This window comes from Ascaphus truei, chromosome 8 (assembly GCF_040206685.1).
Source record: "Ascaphus truei isolate aAscTru1 chromosome 8, aAscTru1.hap1, whole genome shotgun sequence".
NCBI lineage: Eukaryota > Metazoa > Chordata > Amphibia > Anura > Ascaphidae > Ascaphus > Ascaphus truei.
The window spans coordinates 70775040-70789635 of NC_134490.1; the positions used below are offsets into that span (position 1 = coordinate 70775040).

The following is a 14596-nucleotide window of genomic DNA, read 5'->3' on the forward strand; positions in this document are numbered from 1 at the left end:
TTAAACTCATAGCGTGTGGATTTCCAATTTCATACCCAGACGGCAGCAGTGAACCGCCTGACTACCCTATTGCTGTTTACTTTACCTTGGCTGGAGCACGCGTCGCTGCACTTCCGGATCAGGGGAGCCCTGTATCAGCTTTGGAGACTGGAACCGGCGTGTCATGATCGTGAGTAAACCCCCCCCCCCCTTAGTGGGAATCTTTACCGTGTGACACCGGGTATGTGAGGGCAGTGGCGGATGATTGCGGTGATTTAAAAGCAGCTTATGGTTTCCTTATAGGAGACACGGCTGCACCGCAGCTCTATATCCTCCCTACCACATCAAAGCCCCGTCCCGTGGGATAGTCACGAGCACACGGTGCTGCGGGTTTCACACTACCTCACATCTCTATCAGTGGGACGCTGAACGGGAGTGCATTTATGGAATCATCTATCCATTGATATTTTGGGGATTTACTGTAGAGCTTATGTGTGCGCAATTTTGGTAGCATCAGTTACATCTTGGAGCAATTCTGGGACATTCGTATCTATTGTTAAATTGCTTGCCTACTTTTAGGTCAGCGGAGGTAATGACTCCCATGTCCGTTTCTTCTATAGTAGTTGACATTATATTCCCATTAACTCTGTATTATGGCCTTGGAATTTTGTGAAATTGTAGTTGACACACACACTTGACCATTCCTCCAATCGACCTACATCATTATTCATTTTGGTTACCCCCTTGAAGTATCAACTGCTGCAGAGAATTGTATCATCTGCAAAAAGGGATACCTTACAGTATTTGTGATGTCACAAACAAAGATATCTTAGAGCAACAGTCCCAATACATAAATATCGAATCGTAACATTGAAAGGATACACACCTCCACAGTGCTAACAGGGTGACTAGCAATTACAAGCAGAGAGGCCACACTTTCTAATTCACGTTGGTAAAAATTCTGAATTCTGTTTTCAGTTAGAAAGTCTTTCACTTTTTCACTTAGCATGGAGATGACACTAGTCAGTGTTAAAATGCGCTGTTCCCTGCAATAAAAGAATATTACATGTTATACAATGCGGTTCTTAGCTTGGAATACTTTCATTAAAACTTGATTAGAATGGCTTAATTATCCTTCTCAGATACTTTAAGGTCATGTGATGGAAAGCAACAGGAGAGAGCTTCAGGCTTCTTCGTCTCAAACAGTTTTAATTGTACAGGATGTACAAAAAAACATTTATTTTGTCACTAAAGGAATACACATTTAAAGTGCGATTAAATGGCATTTTTCTGTGCATCTGCTGCTACTTGCTCACAGGTAAGAGATACACACACATATATACATATACACACACACATAGTATATAATGTTGTGAAGCACATTTGAAATGTATAGAGAACATATTTTGGCTTCAGTATGTAAAACTCACCCACCTGTCAAGATATCATTATATAAGCAGGAGGTCTCAAGAGTACAAATGTGACGTCATTGCAATTGTGCCAAGCGTCAATATGGCCAATGGAATGTTGAATATGGGGTTCTGGTGCGTGAAACACATCACTGAGACGTTTGTAATGCAGAAAAAAGTCCTTAATATGGAGTCATTTGCAGAGCTCATTAGATAATATCGAATAAGCATTTGGGCCTACTGTAAAGTTACAAAATAACGCTAAGGCCAGGGGCGTGGCTAAAGCCCGGGCGCCCGCACTCTTAGAGGGCCCGCTCTCCCCCTATCGGCGGCACATTGCGGGACCTGAGATTCAGGAAGGAAGCACAGAGGGAAATCCCTTCCTCTGCAGGTGGGCGGGGCCTGGGTGAGGGGGCGGGGCTCTGAGATGCAGTAGGAAGGAAGGGAAATCCCTTCCTCTGCAGGTGGGCGGGGCCTGGGTGAGGGGGCGGGGCTCTGAGATGCAGTAGGAAGGAAGGGAAATCCCTTCCTCTGCATAGCCTCTGTAGGAGGGCAGAGCCTAGATCAGGGGGTGGGGTCTCAAGTAGTGCAGCGTGGGGCTGCAGCCTGAGAGACAGGCTGGGAAAGGTTAGAGGGAGGGGAAGGGTTAAATCACAGGGGTAAAAACAGGCATGAATAGGAAACAGGAAGGAAGAGAGACAAAGAGAAAATGACGTACAAGAGATAAATACATAAGGGGGAAAAGAAAGACATGAGAGAGAGCAAAGACATGAGAGAGAGAAAGAGCAAAGAGAGAGAAAGAGCAAAGACAGAGAAAGAGAGCAAAGAGAAAGAGAGAGAGAACAAAGAGAAAGAGAGAGCAAAGAAAGAGAGAGCGAGAGCAAAGAGAGAGAGAGAGCAAAGAGAGAGCGCAAAGAGAGAGCAAAGAGAGAGAGAAAGAGCAGAGAGAGAGAGAAAAAGAGAGCAAAGAGAGAGATGAGGGGGCCCTGAAATTTTTTTGCCCGGGTGCCCGCACATGTCTAGCTGTGCCACTGGCTAAGGCATAGCATAGATGTGCCAAGTCTTAGCACCATTAAGTAACTTTGGGCCTTAATTAGAAGGGTTGCAAAATCATTATTCCGTTACGGAAAATAGGGGAAACAGACAGGAGATATCCATGGACTACAAAAGGATAGTAAAAGGTATAGTAGCATTACTAAAAACAAACAACAACAAAAAACAGAAAATGTAAACAAAACAGTCTCATGAAAAAAAAAGAAGTGAAATACACATATGTTACATTGATCTCACAATATAGCTGTGAGTGACTAGAGCAATGTCTTATCGTGTGTGTATATTTTCCAAGTTCCCATATATCACACGTAAAAAGTAAAAAATATATATATATACAAATCATGGACTTGTCACTTACGTCAGCTCTTGGGACGGATCTTCCATGTGTTGGAGGATCTGGAAAGGCCGGTCGTAAACATGTCTGTAAAGATATGGAAGATCTAACATCCTTGCAATTTGCATATCAAACATAGGATCATCCTCTTTGCCTAGAGAGAGACAAAATCATTTTATAAAGGCCGTCAACACATGAAGGAAATGAGAAGACGCATGGCTTAGCTGGCCAGTGCCTCAGAGTTTACATATTGCCCATTGCACCTAAAAGTGCATACAATATACAGCTCAACCCCGTTCTAACGCGAATCCGCTTATAACGAGGTGCAAGCGTGGCTCCCAATTTTTCTTTTTATGAATACATTACAACATGATTATTGGTATCTTAAATACTTTATTGTACAATGCATACAATTGTACATTATTTCTAACGCGATCCGCTTATAACGCGATGTGATTCTTTGGACCCCAAGAACAGCGTTGAGGGAGTTGAGCTGTAATATGTTATCTTACGTAATACAATGCTGACAATTGTAAAAGGGAGGTTTCCTTACAAAATGTCGATGCCACAATTTCTCGCTGTTTCCTAAAAATCTTGATGTAACCTCGGACTCTGATCACGTCCCCTATTTCCATCTTGGCTTTTTTGTTGTCCGATTGATATAGTTCTTCCATCAGTTCATCGAGCCCTGTTGCTCCAGATGTACCCTGGTGAGAAGCTGCCCCTGCAAACAGATGCAGAGAGTGAAAGGTGACATTCTTATGACAAGGTTTGGAGGAAATAAAGTAGGGTTCTTCTACCTCTGTGACACCGGGATCAAAACTAATGCTATTACATGTTAATAACTCCAGTAGTTAGACACTCCTAGTACTAACACGCATTTTTCAGTGATGTCAAAACAATGGGGAGTTTTCAACTAAAACAAGGTCACAAATCCCTTGTGACCGGCTCTGGGAACGTGATCCTTCTCAGAGGCCCTTATTTAATATGGTGAAAAGTGGGCTAACAAACAGTTAACAAAGCAGTTACTACCATGTGCTTGAATGGAAATGATTGCATGGTTTACTATGTATTAGTTCTCACCATAATGATGAGGGGTCAGAGTTTCTGAGGTGGTCTGAGTGATGGAAATGTATTAGGGGGTAACAAAGACAGGGTTAACACATACAAAAATGTATAACTTCAGTTATGGCTTCCATAGCGAATCATAATACAACTATGGTTCCATGTTGGGTTTGGGGTTTCTTTCAATGTTTTCCTTGTTTTTAGATCCAGTCTGAATATGTTATTATTGGCTCGTGCAGATTGAAGGAGAATGGGCAGTAAGACACTGCTTCATAAATATTGCCCTGTATGTCTCTGTGATTGAGTGTACAAGCCTAACAGAGGCTCAGGCAGTTAGAGGGTAAAACAAATGTAAGAGTTGAAGGGAAAGGGAGCGTTATACCCAAGGTATAAGTACTGATTTCAATGCAGAGACTGCAATTAGTCAGCTAATTACCAACAGGTCTGTGGGCACAAAAGGAAGTAGATAATGCTCTGTGTTTTCCCTCTGATTTCAGCTGGAGGAGTTAAAGAGGTAATCCAAGCAGGCGATTTGGTTTGCAAATGTTTTTTTCTTGACATAGGAATGAAGCAGGGTTTTTTCAGAGATAAAGACCTCCATAGGGGCTGCTGGTTGCCGCTACGCTCGGCTAGCAGGGTTCATGTAATGGCGTAGTTTCAAAGCTCCCGCGCCCTGTGGGCCAATAGGAAGCCGTGACGTCATCAGGTTTGGCTTCCTATTGGCCCTTGTGATGCGGGAGCTTTAAAAAAAAAAAAAAATATCTCGGGATGTAGGGGGTCCTGGAGCTGAAAGTAGTGAGGTTCAGCTTCGGAGACCCCCTGCTTCAACACGGTTAAAAAAAAATGCCTGCATTGCTCCCTTAAGCTGCTGGGATCCCAGAAAGGCCACTTTGCAGTAGCAGAGATGCGGCCCTGCTCTCCTGTTTATGGACTCTCTGTTTTCGCTTAGCATGTCTGCTCTTTGTTTCGGTACACGATTGAATGTGCACCTCAGTGCGGTTTTTCACCAACCTTGGGTATAAAGAACATTCTCCTCGAGAAGCTGGGGCTTTGTCCTCCTTCCTTGCCCTCCCTAGAAGACCACTCTGTTATAGCCTCTCATAGGATGAGATGACACCCAACAACTAATTGGGAGAGATGTACTGGAACTATCCATCGTTCCACAGAATATTGTGGAGAGGAAATTTGCTTCATCATTTTTTTATCTGATTTGATTAAGTAAAAGAAATGCTCACCCCAAATCCTTTGGGTTTCTAAAGTAAGGGTTCATGCTTCCTTCAGTGATGTTGGGTGGGGATGTTGGGTGGGGAGGGGGAAATGGGTCTCACAAGAATGACACACAGAACCTTCACAACGCATGCTAGAAAAGTATAGTATAAATAACTGCAAGTAAGTCAACATTCTAATAAAACACATTTTGAAAAAGGGACTTGTGTTTGATTATTGCCTGGACAACATTTTGCAAATAGCTACCACAAGCCTTCCAATAAAACTCGATGTTAACTTGCAGGCGTGTTGTATTCTTACAGTATGTACAAGAGATACCACACACCTGCTTTACACACACTTATCGTTATATACTTTGCAAGGTACGCCTTAGTGCTGGCCATTTTGTTGCTGTGATAGATTTGTTTAAAGCAGCAAGTGAGTCATAATACTGGGATCCAGACTGATCTCCTAGGACACAGATTCCCAACAGGGGGTTTGAGTAAGGTGAACATATTTTTACAGTGACAAACTGGAACAAAATACAAAATTATTTATTAATCATCTCTCACTCACGTCTCTCCCCTTCTCTCTCTCTCTCATAACCCCCAACTCTCCCCCCCCTCTTTCATTCACTCACTCAATGCCCCCTCCTCACACACATCCCCGCCATGAATCACATACACACACAGCTCCCCTCAAAACACACACACCTCCAGCTCACACAGCATCCCCATCCCCCCAAAACACACACACACAGTTCCTCCATGAGAGTTCTCCCAAAGTGATCTCTGCAGTTTTCTCTAATCAGCTTTTGTTTGAGTATGCAATAAGGTTTATTCATTTATTTAGGGGTTCACGGAACAAATATAATCAAGCAGGGGGTGCACAATTTAAAGGTTGCCCACTGTTCTAAGACATGTACTTACATGTTAAAAAGGCTTCAAATCCCATGCAAATAATATTATTTTAGTCAGACAATTATAATACAAATATGCAACACAGTATGAAGTAAGACTGCCTAATTTATCTTTAATATACTATACAATCACTGTGTGGGTGTTTGCATAATTGAGTGAACATGTGATATGCAACAAGCCAGTTAGGCAGGTTTATGACATGTTGAAAAACTTGTAAGCTCACTGGCTGATAAACAGGAGTGCATAAATACCTTTTGTGCATAAATATTATTTCCTATAAAAAAAAATGTAAGGTAAAGACACCTTTGTAATGGCTCACTGATGTTACAATATAAACCATCAAGCAGAAAGTGCACCATGGGAGTTCCCAGGCCTCTCCCTGTTCAGGTCACATAATGGTGCACATTTGATATACTCTAGTAGTATACATTTAAAATGGCCTTTATCTTACGGAGTAAGCCAGGCATAATGTGGCACAACAAAGATTACATGTGTTTTGGCATTTTGGCAAGTAGTGGAAGCTTCTTGCCGCCCTGATGAAGATGAAACATATTTCAATAAACAACTAGACTACTAGTTTTGCTGAAATGTACTTCCTTCTTCAAGTTCCCACAGTGTGCAGCAGCTGTTTAAAGTGAGCACCCAGCAAGTTCTACATGGGGCAACAGGTCCCTAGAATATTGCTGTTAGGTGTGCGTTCTGTTTCTTTATATATGGACTCTTTATATTGTGGACAAAGTTAATTATATCAAGCGTGTATTTCTGGCCTAGAACAATATTTCTAGGGTTAGAGCAGTGTTTAGTAAAAATGTAAAAGGCTATAAATGTTATAACTGTAAATGACATAATATGCCAAACCTGGACACGATCCTTCTGTTGGAGCCATGTTCTTCCAGCACGTGCAACTAATAACACCTGTACTATCATCCACTGTAAGAGAACCATAAAAAACACATTAAATGTAGTTACAATAATAATAGAACCCTCGTACTAAAACACAGATGTTACACATGATAGTGTGTGAGTAACCATCTTGTCACCATACTTCCTCTTTAAAGGAGAAAGACAAAAAGCTAAGTAGTGGACAGGGGGCATTCTGAGAAACAGCGTTGTCTACTTTCTGACCAACTGCAGATATAGCCCACATACCATTATGGTCAGATTGTATTCAACATAAGCATAAGGCTTAAGCAGGAAACAAACCCATACGTTGGCGTCAGACAGAATGAAGTGGAGGAAAGGGATGGGCGGGTAAGCCTGGCAGGTGGCCCAAAGAAAAAAATAGGAGATTAAATAACTACTCAAACAAACATGCATGGGCAATATGCTAAGGCTGGAACATGCTCTGGCAGAAATGGTTCTCCTAGGTTTGCCATTACATACAATGAAGTGACTGTAATAAAGTCATTACTGGTAGAGTCTGTGGGCAGCCACAGGTTGGAGTCTCAAGCTCACCAGAGGATTGTGGCAGAACAAATAGGAAAAATTAAAGAATGGCTCAGAATGTTCAGATAAACAAGTTCTGGACATTCACATTCACGGTGATATACACAAAAGAAACTCATGCTTCCAACACAGAAAACAAATATTTAATTAGATTTCAGCATTGGTAATTATAAAGATGTTTATAGCAGATCACCTCTTTGCCAGTAACATAAGGACTTTTTAGATTGTCAATCATCCTTTGTTGGAAGAGGGGGGGGGGGGGTTCTGAATCAAAAGATCTCCCAGTGTAATACTGTGCCAGACCTTCACATTGGTGGACACCTCTGTGCCTGAGAAATATAAATGACCTATCCCTTTGACAACCGGAATACCAGTGGCACTCTTCTAGGATCGCGACCACCTGGAGTAGAGATAACATGGTCGCAGCCAAGCCCCCCCAGGGACATGTACAGAAGTGAGCTCCCTCCACTTCTGTTATCACGTTCAGCGATCTCCCCCTGGACCACAGGCTAAATTACCTGAAGTTCCCCAAGAGTACAGGCCGGCCCTTGTGACATTCAGGGATCATCATAAGGATAACCTAAGTGTTAAAAATATAGCATTTTCCCACTTGCAAAATGGCTTCTGGGCAGCGTTCTGCCTGTGAGACAAGCAGCAACAGGCACCTCCTAAATCTGAGAGAATACTGCCAGGGAGCCAGTCTGAGGCTATTTTAAGCTCCCGGAATTGATGCTGTGTAAGAGGTTCATTTCTTGCTAATAAGGAGTATGTGGTAGAAGCAGTAATGAGGTTGAAGAAGTCATACAGTGGAGGTCACCACTAGTTAAAAAAAAGGAGAAAACAAAATCATAAAGCAAGGCATGTAGCAGTAATGCCCTTAAAGCTGCAGAACAGGCTGCATTGCGTTTGAATTATTATTATTATTTTTTTAATCACAGATTTGAAGCAGGGGGTCTCCGGAGCTGAACTGTGTTAATTTCAGGTCCGGGGACCCCCTGCTTCCAGAGATACTTGCCTTTATATAGGGGCCGCAATGCAGCCTGTTCTCCGGCTTTAATTGTGTATCAAGTTTTGATCTGGTAAAGACTTCCAAATCGTTAACTACTGCTTTAAAGAAGAACGAAAATTCACTGCGACAGACATTTTATAAAAACCCAAAACAAAGTCCTGTAGTCCTAGAACACTTTAGTAAAGCTAATGGATCTAGTAATAAATGAAATAATTTGTGAATACCGACAGACCACTGTTTCTGGGTAAAAAAATAAAATAATCTGAAAGGGTACTAGTTTTGACAACAATCAAGCAGAACGTCGTGTAGTTCAAGTTAAAAGAGTTATTGGAGACATACTTTTATCACGAGCCAATGACTCGTATCGAACAGAAAAGAACGTATGCTTCAGTATTCCAATGTCCTAGCACAGCGGTGGCCAACTCCAGTCCTCAAGGGCCACCAACAGGTCAGGTGAAGGATATCCCCAATACCTGGCCTTTTGGTGGCTCTTGAGGAGTGGAGTTGACCACCCCCGGTCTAGCAGTAAGGGCTCAATGAACCCATTGTTAGAAATAGATCACTATTCTAAAAGGGTGTGGAAATGAGAAACCCTTATGCATTGTTTTGTCTCCAGTAAGAAATAGAAAAGTATTTTCAAATGAAGTATGTGATGAGAGATCGTAATGTAGATAATGGTAAAAATGGTACCTCCATAATTGTAAAAGGCCTCTTTCTCTCGTACATGGACCACTGTTCCTAAGATTTCAACTTGCTTTATGGGGTGTCCTTTGTAGAAAAAGATACCTATGAGAATACAAATATAAACTTAGGGTATCAATTCATCAACATACCGTAACAAACTAAACATACCAAAAACCATGATAATAACATAACGATGAAAGTTCCAACATCAGCTTTGGAGCATGTCCATATGGTTACTAATTATTGATTAAAAAAAATATTCTCTCCCTTGTGGTTATAACCTTGGTAAAACGAAGTCTGAAGAGGTTTGCTACAATATTTAGCAGGTTTGGGGTCTTATGAAATCGGGTTGAGGACTTTAAAGCAGCAGCTCCCCCCAAATGGCCTTTTTTTTTAAATCTTGCCTCCACTGGGACGTCTCCGCGCTCCCACAACACTCAGAGACCCGCCAGGTTCAGTCCAAATACAAAAACCAAAACCCAGCCGCGGGGAATGCTGCTTTACAGCATGCCAACCACTGCTATTAGATACCGCTCCAGATTTGGTTGTGGCCGTTTCACCACGACCAAATGACCGTCTGCATTTAGTCGCAAGTGACCTCACGGCCAGGGCACTCAGCCGCCGGCTGCTTCACCGCTAAGGTTAGTCCCTAACTTTAGCACTTGCCCCAAAACCCCTTAATCTTAAGCCCTAATACTAATGTTACCCCTTACCCAAACCCCTAAAGTCATCCCCCTACCCTAACTGCTAAAACCCCTAGTTATCCCCCAACCCTAACCGCTAAAACCCCCCCCCACAACTGCTAAAACCCCCTATCGTTGACCCCTAACCTAAAAAAATGTACCTTATGGTAGAAGCGGCTGGAGGCATAGTGGCTGTGGTGAAGGGTCCATCTGCAGCTAACCGCCGGCAGAAACGTGTTCACGGCGAGACAGCCGCAGCCATAATGTCCCATTCCGTTAAGATACAACCTCCACCCCAGGTTACACAGCTGTGCTGTACATTTTGACTCTGGCACAGGTGAGTGCCGGCTCCCCGTGCATGGCTGACAGGTAATCTAAACTCATACCTGGGACCTGCTGCGACTCCTTCACTTCGAGGACATCTTTAATGTACAATTTAGCAAACGCCGAAAAAACTGGATCCAAACCCCATAACAGTGAGGGTGCCTCTTCCACAGGACTGGGCTGCATTCACAACGCCTTATCTGTTTAGGACATAACATAGATAGCATTTGGTCATTGCATGAATGGAAACACAATATAAATGGCATTAGATCATTTGCTTTGGTGGATGTAGTTGTCGAAATGTTAAAAAAAAATAAAGACGACCAATATTTTAATGAGACGCGACAAAACTAGCTCTAATTACTGGTGCAGGATTCCACTCTCTTCGGGGGACAATCACGGAGTTCTGTTGCAGGGTAATGATCCTGATCCTGCGTTAACTGCCATAGACTTAAAGGATAGTCAACGCTGGATCAATGCGTTAACTCACAATGGACCACAGTGAAAAAACCCCCTTTGTATGAAATAAATGCCCCAGGTTTACGTAGCATCAGCCTGTGCTCCCGAGGGGCTCATTCTCTATCTGCCGATGTGTCCGGTTCGGACATCTTCGGTTGAAAACGGCCTGAGTGATTTTGGCGGACATAGAATGAAAACCTTTTAGAGATCTCCACCAAAATGTACGACACCAGATAAGAAATATTCCCCCATGTCGCCGGCGCTAACTAATGTATAGGTATTTTTTTAAATAAATATTTGTATCTGCTTGTGCGATTCATTTAACAATGGTGTAACCATCTGTACCTAAGCTACAGTACTAATCACGCCTCTGCCACTTTTGTCCTTTATGTGTGAAAACGAAAATATAAAAGTGTGAACTTGTTGCCATTTCTTGTGCTTCTGGCAGACACTTACATTTGAGACACTTGTGATTGTAAATTAAAATGTGCTAAGACAGCGGTGCGCAAACTGGGGGGGGGGGCGAGACTTTATTGGTGGGGGGGGGGGCACGAGCCGCGCGGCGGTTACAGAGGTCCCGCGCTAAGAGCGCGAGGCCTCTAAATTTACTTACCGGCTTCTTGTCCACGCGTCTTCATGGCAACGCGGCATCAAATTACGTCCATTACCATGGAGACGTGACGTCAAATGACGCCGCGAGTCACGTGACGTCACATGATTCCACAGCGTAACTTGATGCATCATTAGAGGTGAGGCGCGACCAAGGAGGCAGCAAGTAAGGGGGGCACAGGGAGTTTGCGCACCGCTGTGCTAAGGTACTCTTAAAATTATTTATTTGCATTAACATTGGGAGTAAGTGGAAGACAAATGTACTTTGATTTTGACTTCACAAGAACAGACGAGTCCTGACTACAGCCATACTCAATTATATATTGTATAAAATTCATGGAAAATCCATGACTGTTCAACTGCACAATTCAAACATTTCTCGTGGAGAAAAGTGATATAGAAAAGTAACTAGAAGTTGCATAAAATCTGTTTATTTATGCAATAGTGACGATCGAAATGTCTGCAACAGATGTTTGGTTCATTCTGCATTCATATGAAATGTTTTTGTTTAGGGAGAAATATACGTGATCCCACATGTTCATGTAAATGTTTGCATTTATCCTGGCATTGCTTTTTTAAAGAGGGAAGAGAAAGCACATCATACGGTACATACAAAGAAATTAGCTAACAATTGGTATATAAAATCAAAAACAAATAGTCGATACTGTTCTGAGGCTAACAAAATGCTTTTATTTGTGCGAGTATTAAGCTTGGCTAACACGGTACAGATACCTCTACCACTATATATATCTCTACATTTGCTATATGCTTTACTGTGGAGGGTTTTTGTCACTTCTTTTACCCACCTTAACTTAACTAAGTGTGTGTGTGTATATAATATATATATATATATATATACACATATATACACACACACGTACACTTTACTAAAATCAAGAGACCAGGGGGGGGAAAAGGGTATTTAGTCCATATCCACAGGTAGCTAACTTATCGGAGCCATCTCAGGGCCCTTTCATCAGGGACATCATCACGCCCGTAATATATATTATCTCTAACTGTGCATGCAATGTCTTGTATATAATGTATAACCCTGTTCACTTATGTAACTATGTATTACTATTTGTCATCTTAACTCTATGCCCAGGACATACTTGAAAACGAGAGGTAACTCTCAATGTATTACTTCCTGGTAAAACATTTTTATAAATAAAATAAATAAATCACGCTGGTGACAGTCCATCCATGGCAGGGCCGACAAATGCTCCCTGTTCATGTGTGTTAAATATATATATATATATATATATATATATATATATATATATATATATATATATATATCGTAAATCTGAGTATAAAATGTATTTGTACAAATTTTTTTCAAAAGCCTCGTGATAAGCAAAGGTAAGGTTGGTAAGCTCATGTAGAGATAATCTCTCATGGTGGAGTGATGATAGATGCATCCAAGAGTGAAGCAGTCATCCGTGTCAGTAAGGAGTAACTGGTGTTAATCCTGCAGCAAATGAAGCGTTCCTGTGTGCTCAAAGAGATCCAAGGATGGTGCAGGAGCCAGGGGGAGATGGCATTGCTTCCTGCAAGGTAGAGACAGGCTGAAACTTCGACCAGACTGTAGTGTTTAGGAAACCTACTAATACTCAAGAATATTCTAGCACCCAGTAGACTAAGGAGTCTTGAACAGTCTAGAGTGTCATTTGCCCCTCTAAACCATGGCAATTCCAAATGCTCTAGGAACCGTTGCATTATGTGCCACCAATTAATTCTGGATAGAGCATTTCATTCTCATTCCAAGGGCACCAGCCATTTAGTTCTAGGCAACATCAATTGTAACACCACACATGTTGTGCATATGTTGTCATGCCTCTGTGGGTATCAATACATTGGGAGGACTATACACCCTCTCACTGTGAGATCTCTGTAGCATAGGAGGAATGTTATTAGGGGACTCTGGTCTCAATGTTTTTAAACATTTTAGTTTTTTTCATAACAAGAATCTCAAACTTTTGAAGATCAGAGGACTTGAACATGTTCCCCCAACTTTGTTGGAGGGGGGGGGGTGACAGATTCAAGACCCTGTGTATGAAATAATCCTATTGTATTTATACTCTTTGCACTCTTGCTCCTGCAGGTTTTAATGAATGTATTGATACCAGTACATTAGTCAGATTATATTTCTTCCCTGGCTCTGCTGTTCTAGTTCCCGGTTTAGGGTCACTCCACGGTTTCCTGGTTCTCAATTCTCTCTACATCTTATATGGCAAATAGTTTATTGATGTCTTTACTCCTCAATAATGAAAGATGTTCTCAGTGGACAATTCTGGATTTAATACTGCCACCTGTTCATTGGCTGTTACCTCTCCTCTCAGTTTGTATATCATCAACATCAGAGATACATCCACACATACACATATATATACACGTGTGTTACTGACATACGTTACGTCTCTACCACCAACAATCTAGGTGTTTATCTGAGCTAGGGACTCGTTTCTCCCTATATATGTTGCATAGCAGGGCAGCCGACTATAAATAACTGTAAGATAAAATCGAGCACTTGGACACTATATTGATACTATACTGATCACTCAAGACATGGGGAGAGGGGAGTATCTCCGAACGAGAAGAGAGATTTGCTTCATCAAATTGCAGTATCTCCAATATCAACGATTGATCTGTATATATTTTTGACAGGGGCTCCTTTATACCACTATTTCCTTCTGAGTAGAGTACAGTAGTATAGTAGTTTACTACCAACATAAGAGAGGCCAGGCTGCTCTTGGAAGATTACTTTCATTTAATAACTTTATTAGCTGGGTGTCAGGATCGCCGCCAGGCTCCGCCCCCAGCACGCGTCACGCAGCTGTACCCGACATTCACAGACCGCTATCGGTGCGCACGCAGCTGCGCAATGCTTCATCCGCTGAGGCGCGCTCCCGCACCTCTCTCTGCGTCGCACGCCAACGAACACTAGCAGCATCAGCTGTGTTACACCAGTAGCAAATCCTGCACTATCCTATCGGCTCGTGACTTATGTGTGAGGTCATCATCTGCAAGTTCCTGATTGGTGCTTTCCCCTTTAAATACCTTCCTGTTTCACTTTTACTTTGCTGAACATAAACACTGTTGTGCTGTGCTTGCTGCTTCTTGGATCTTGCCTGTTCCTGTGCCTTGCCTGACTCGTGTTGTGACCCCTGCTCGTACCTGTACCTGTCTCTTCTCTACCCCTGGACTTAGGCTTGTTATTGGACCCCCGCTCTCTCCTCTCCTTGATCACGGCTTCGGATACGACGATTCTTCTCTCTCCTCTCCTCGATCACGGCTTCGGATACGACGATTCTTCTCTCTCCAACCCCAGATCACGGCAAGTACCACGGCTTCCCCGAACTCTCCTGCCCCGACCCAGCTCCACGACTCCGACAACGCATTCCGGACCTGGCTCC

The 14596-nt window shown here is 42.5% G+C and overlaps 1 protein-coding gene across 3 annotated transcripts in view; it reads right to left on the reverse strand.

The window, feature by feature from the left end:
* The window catches only part of STN1 (STN1 subunit of CST complex), a 52166-nt gene that overhangs the window by 18383 nt on the left and 19187 nt on the right, over positions 1 to 14596 (reverse strand). For all 3 annotated transcript variants that reach the window (XM_075612544.1, XM_075612543.1, XM_075612545.1), the window contains exons 2-7: positions 10175 to 10312; positions 9112 to 9207; positions 6825 to 6896; positions 3329 to 3499; positions 2800 to 2929; positions 866 to 1025 (exon numbers count right to left, since the gene is read on the reverse strand). In XM_075612544.1, the coding sequence (XP_075468659.1) occupies positions 866 to 1025; positions 2800 to 2929; positions 3329 to 3499; positions 6825 to 6896; positions 9112 to 9207; positions 10175 to 10298 (753 nt within the window). In that variant the 5' untranslated portion in view covers positions 10299 to 10312. The remainder of the gene's footprint in view (positions 1 to 865; positions 1026 to 2799; positions 2930 to 3328; positions 3500 to 6824; positions 6897 to 9111; positions 9208 to 10174; positions 10313 to 14596) is intronic.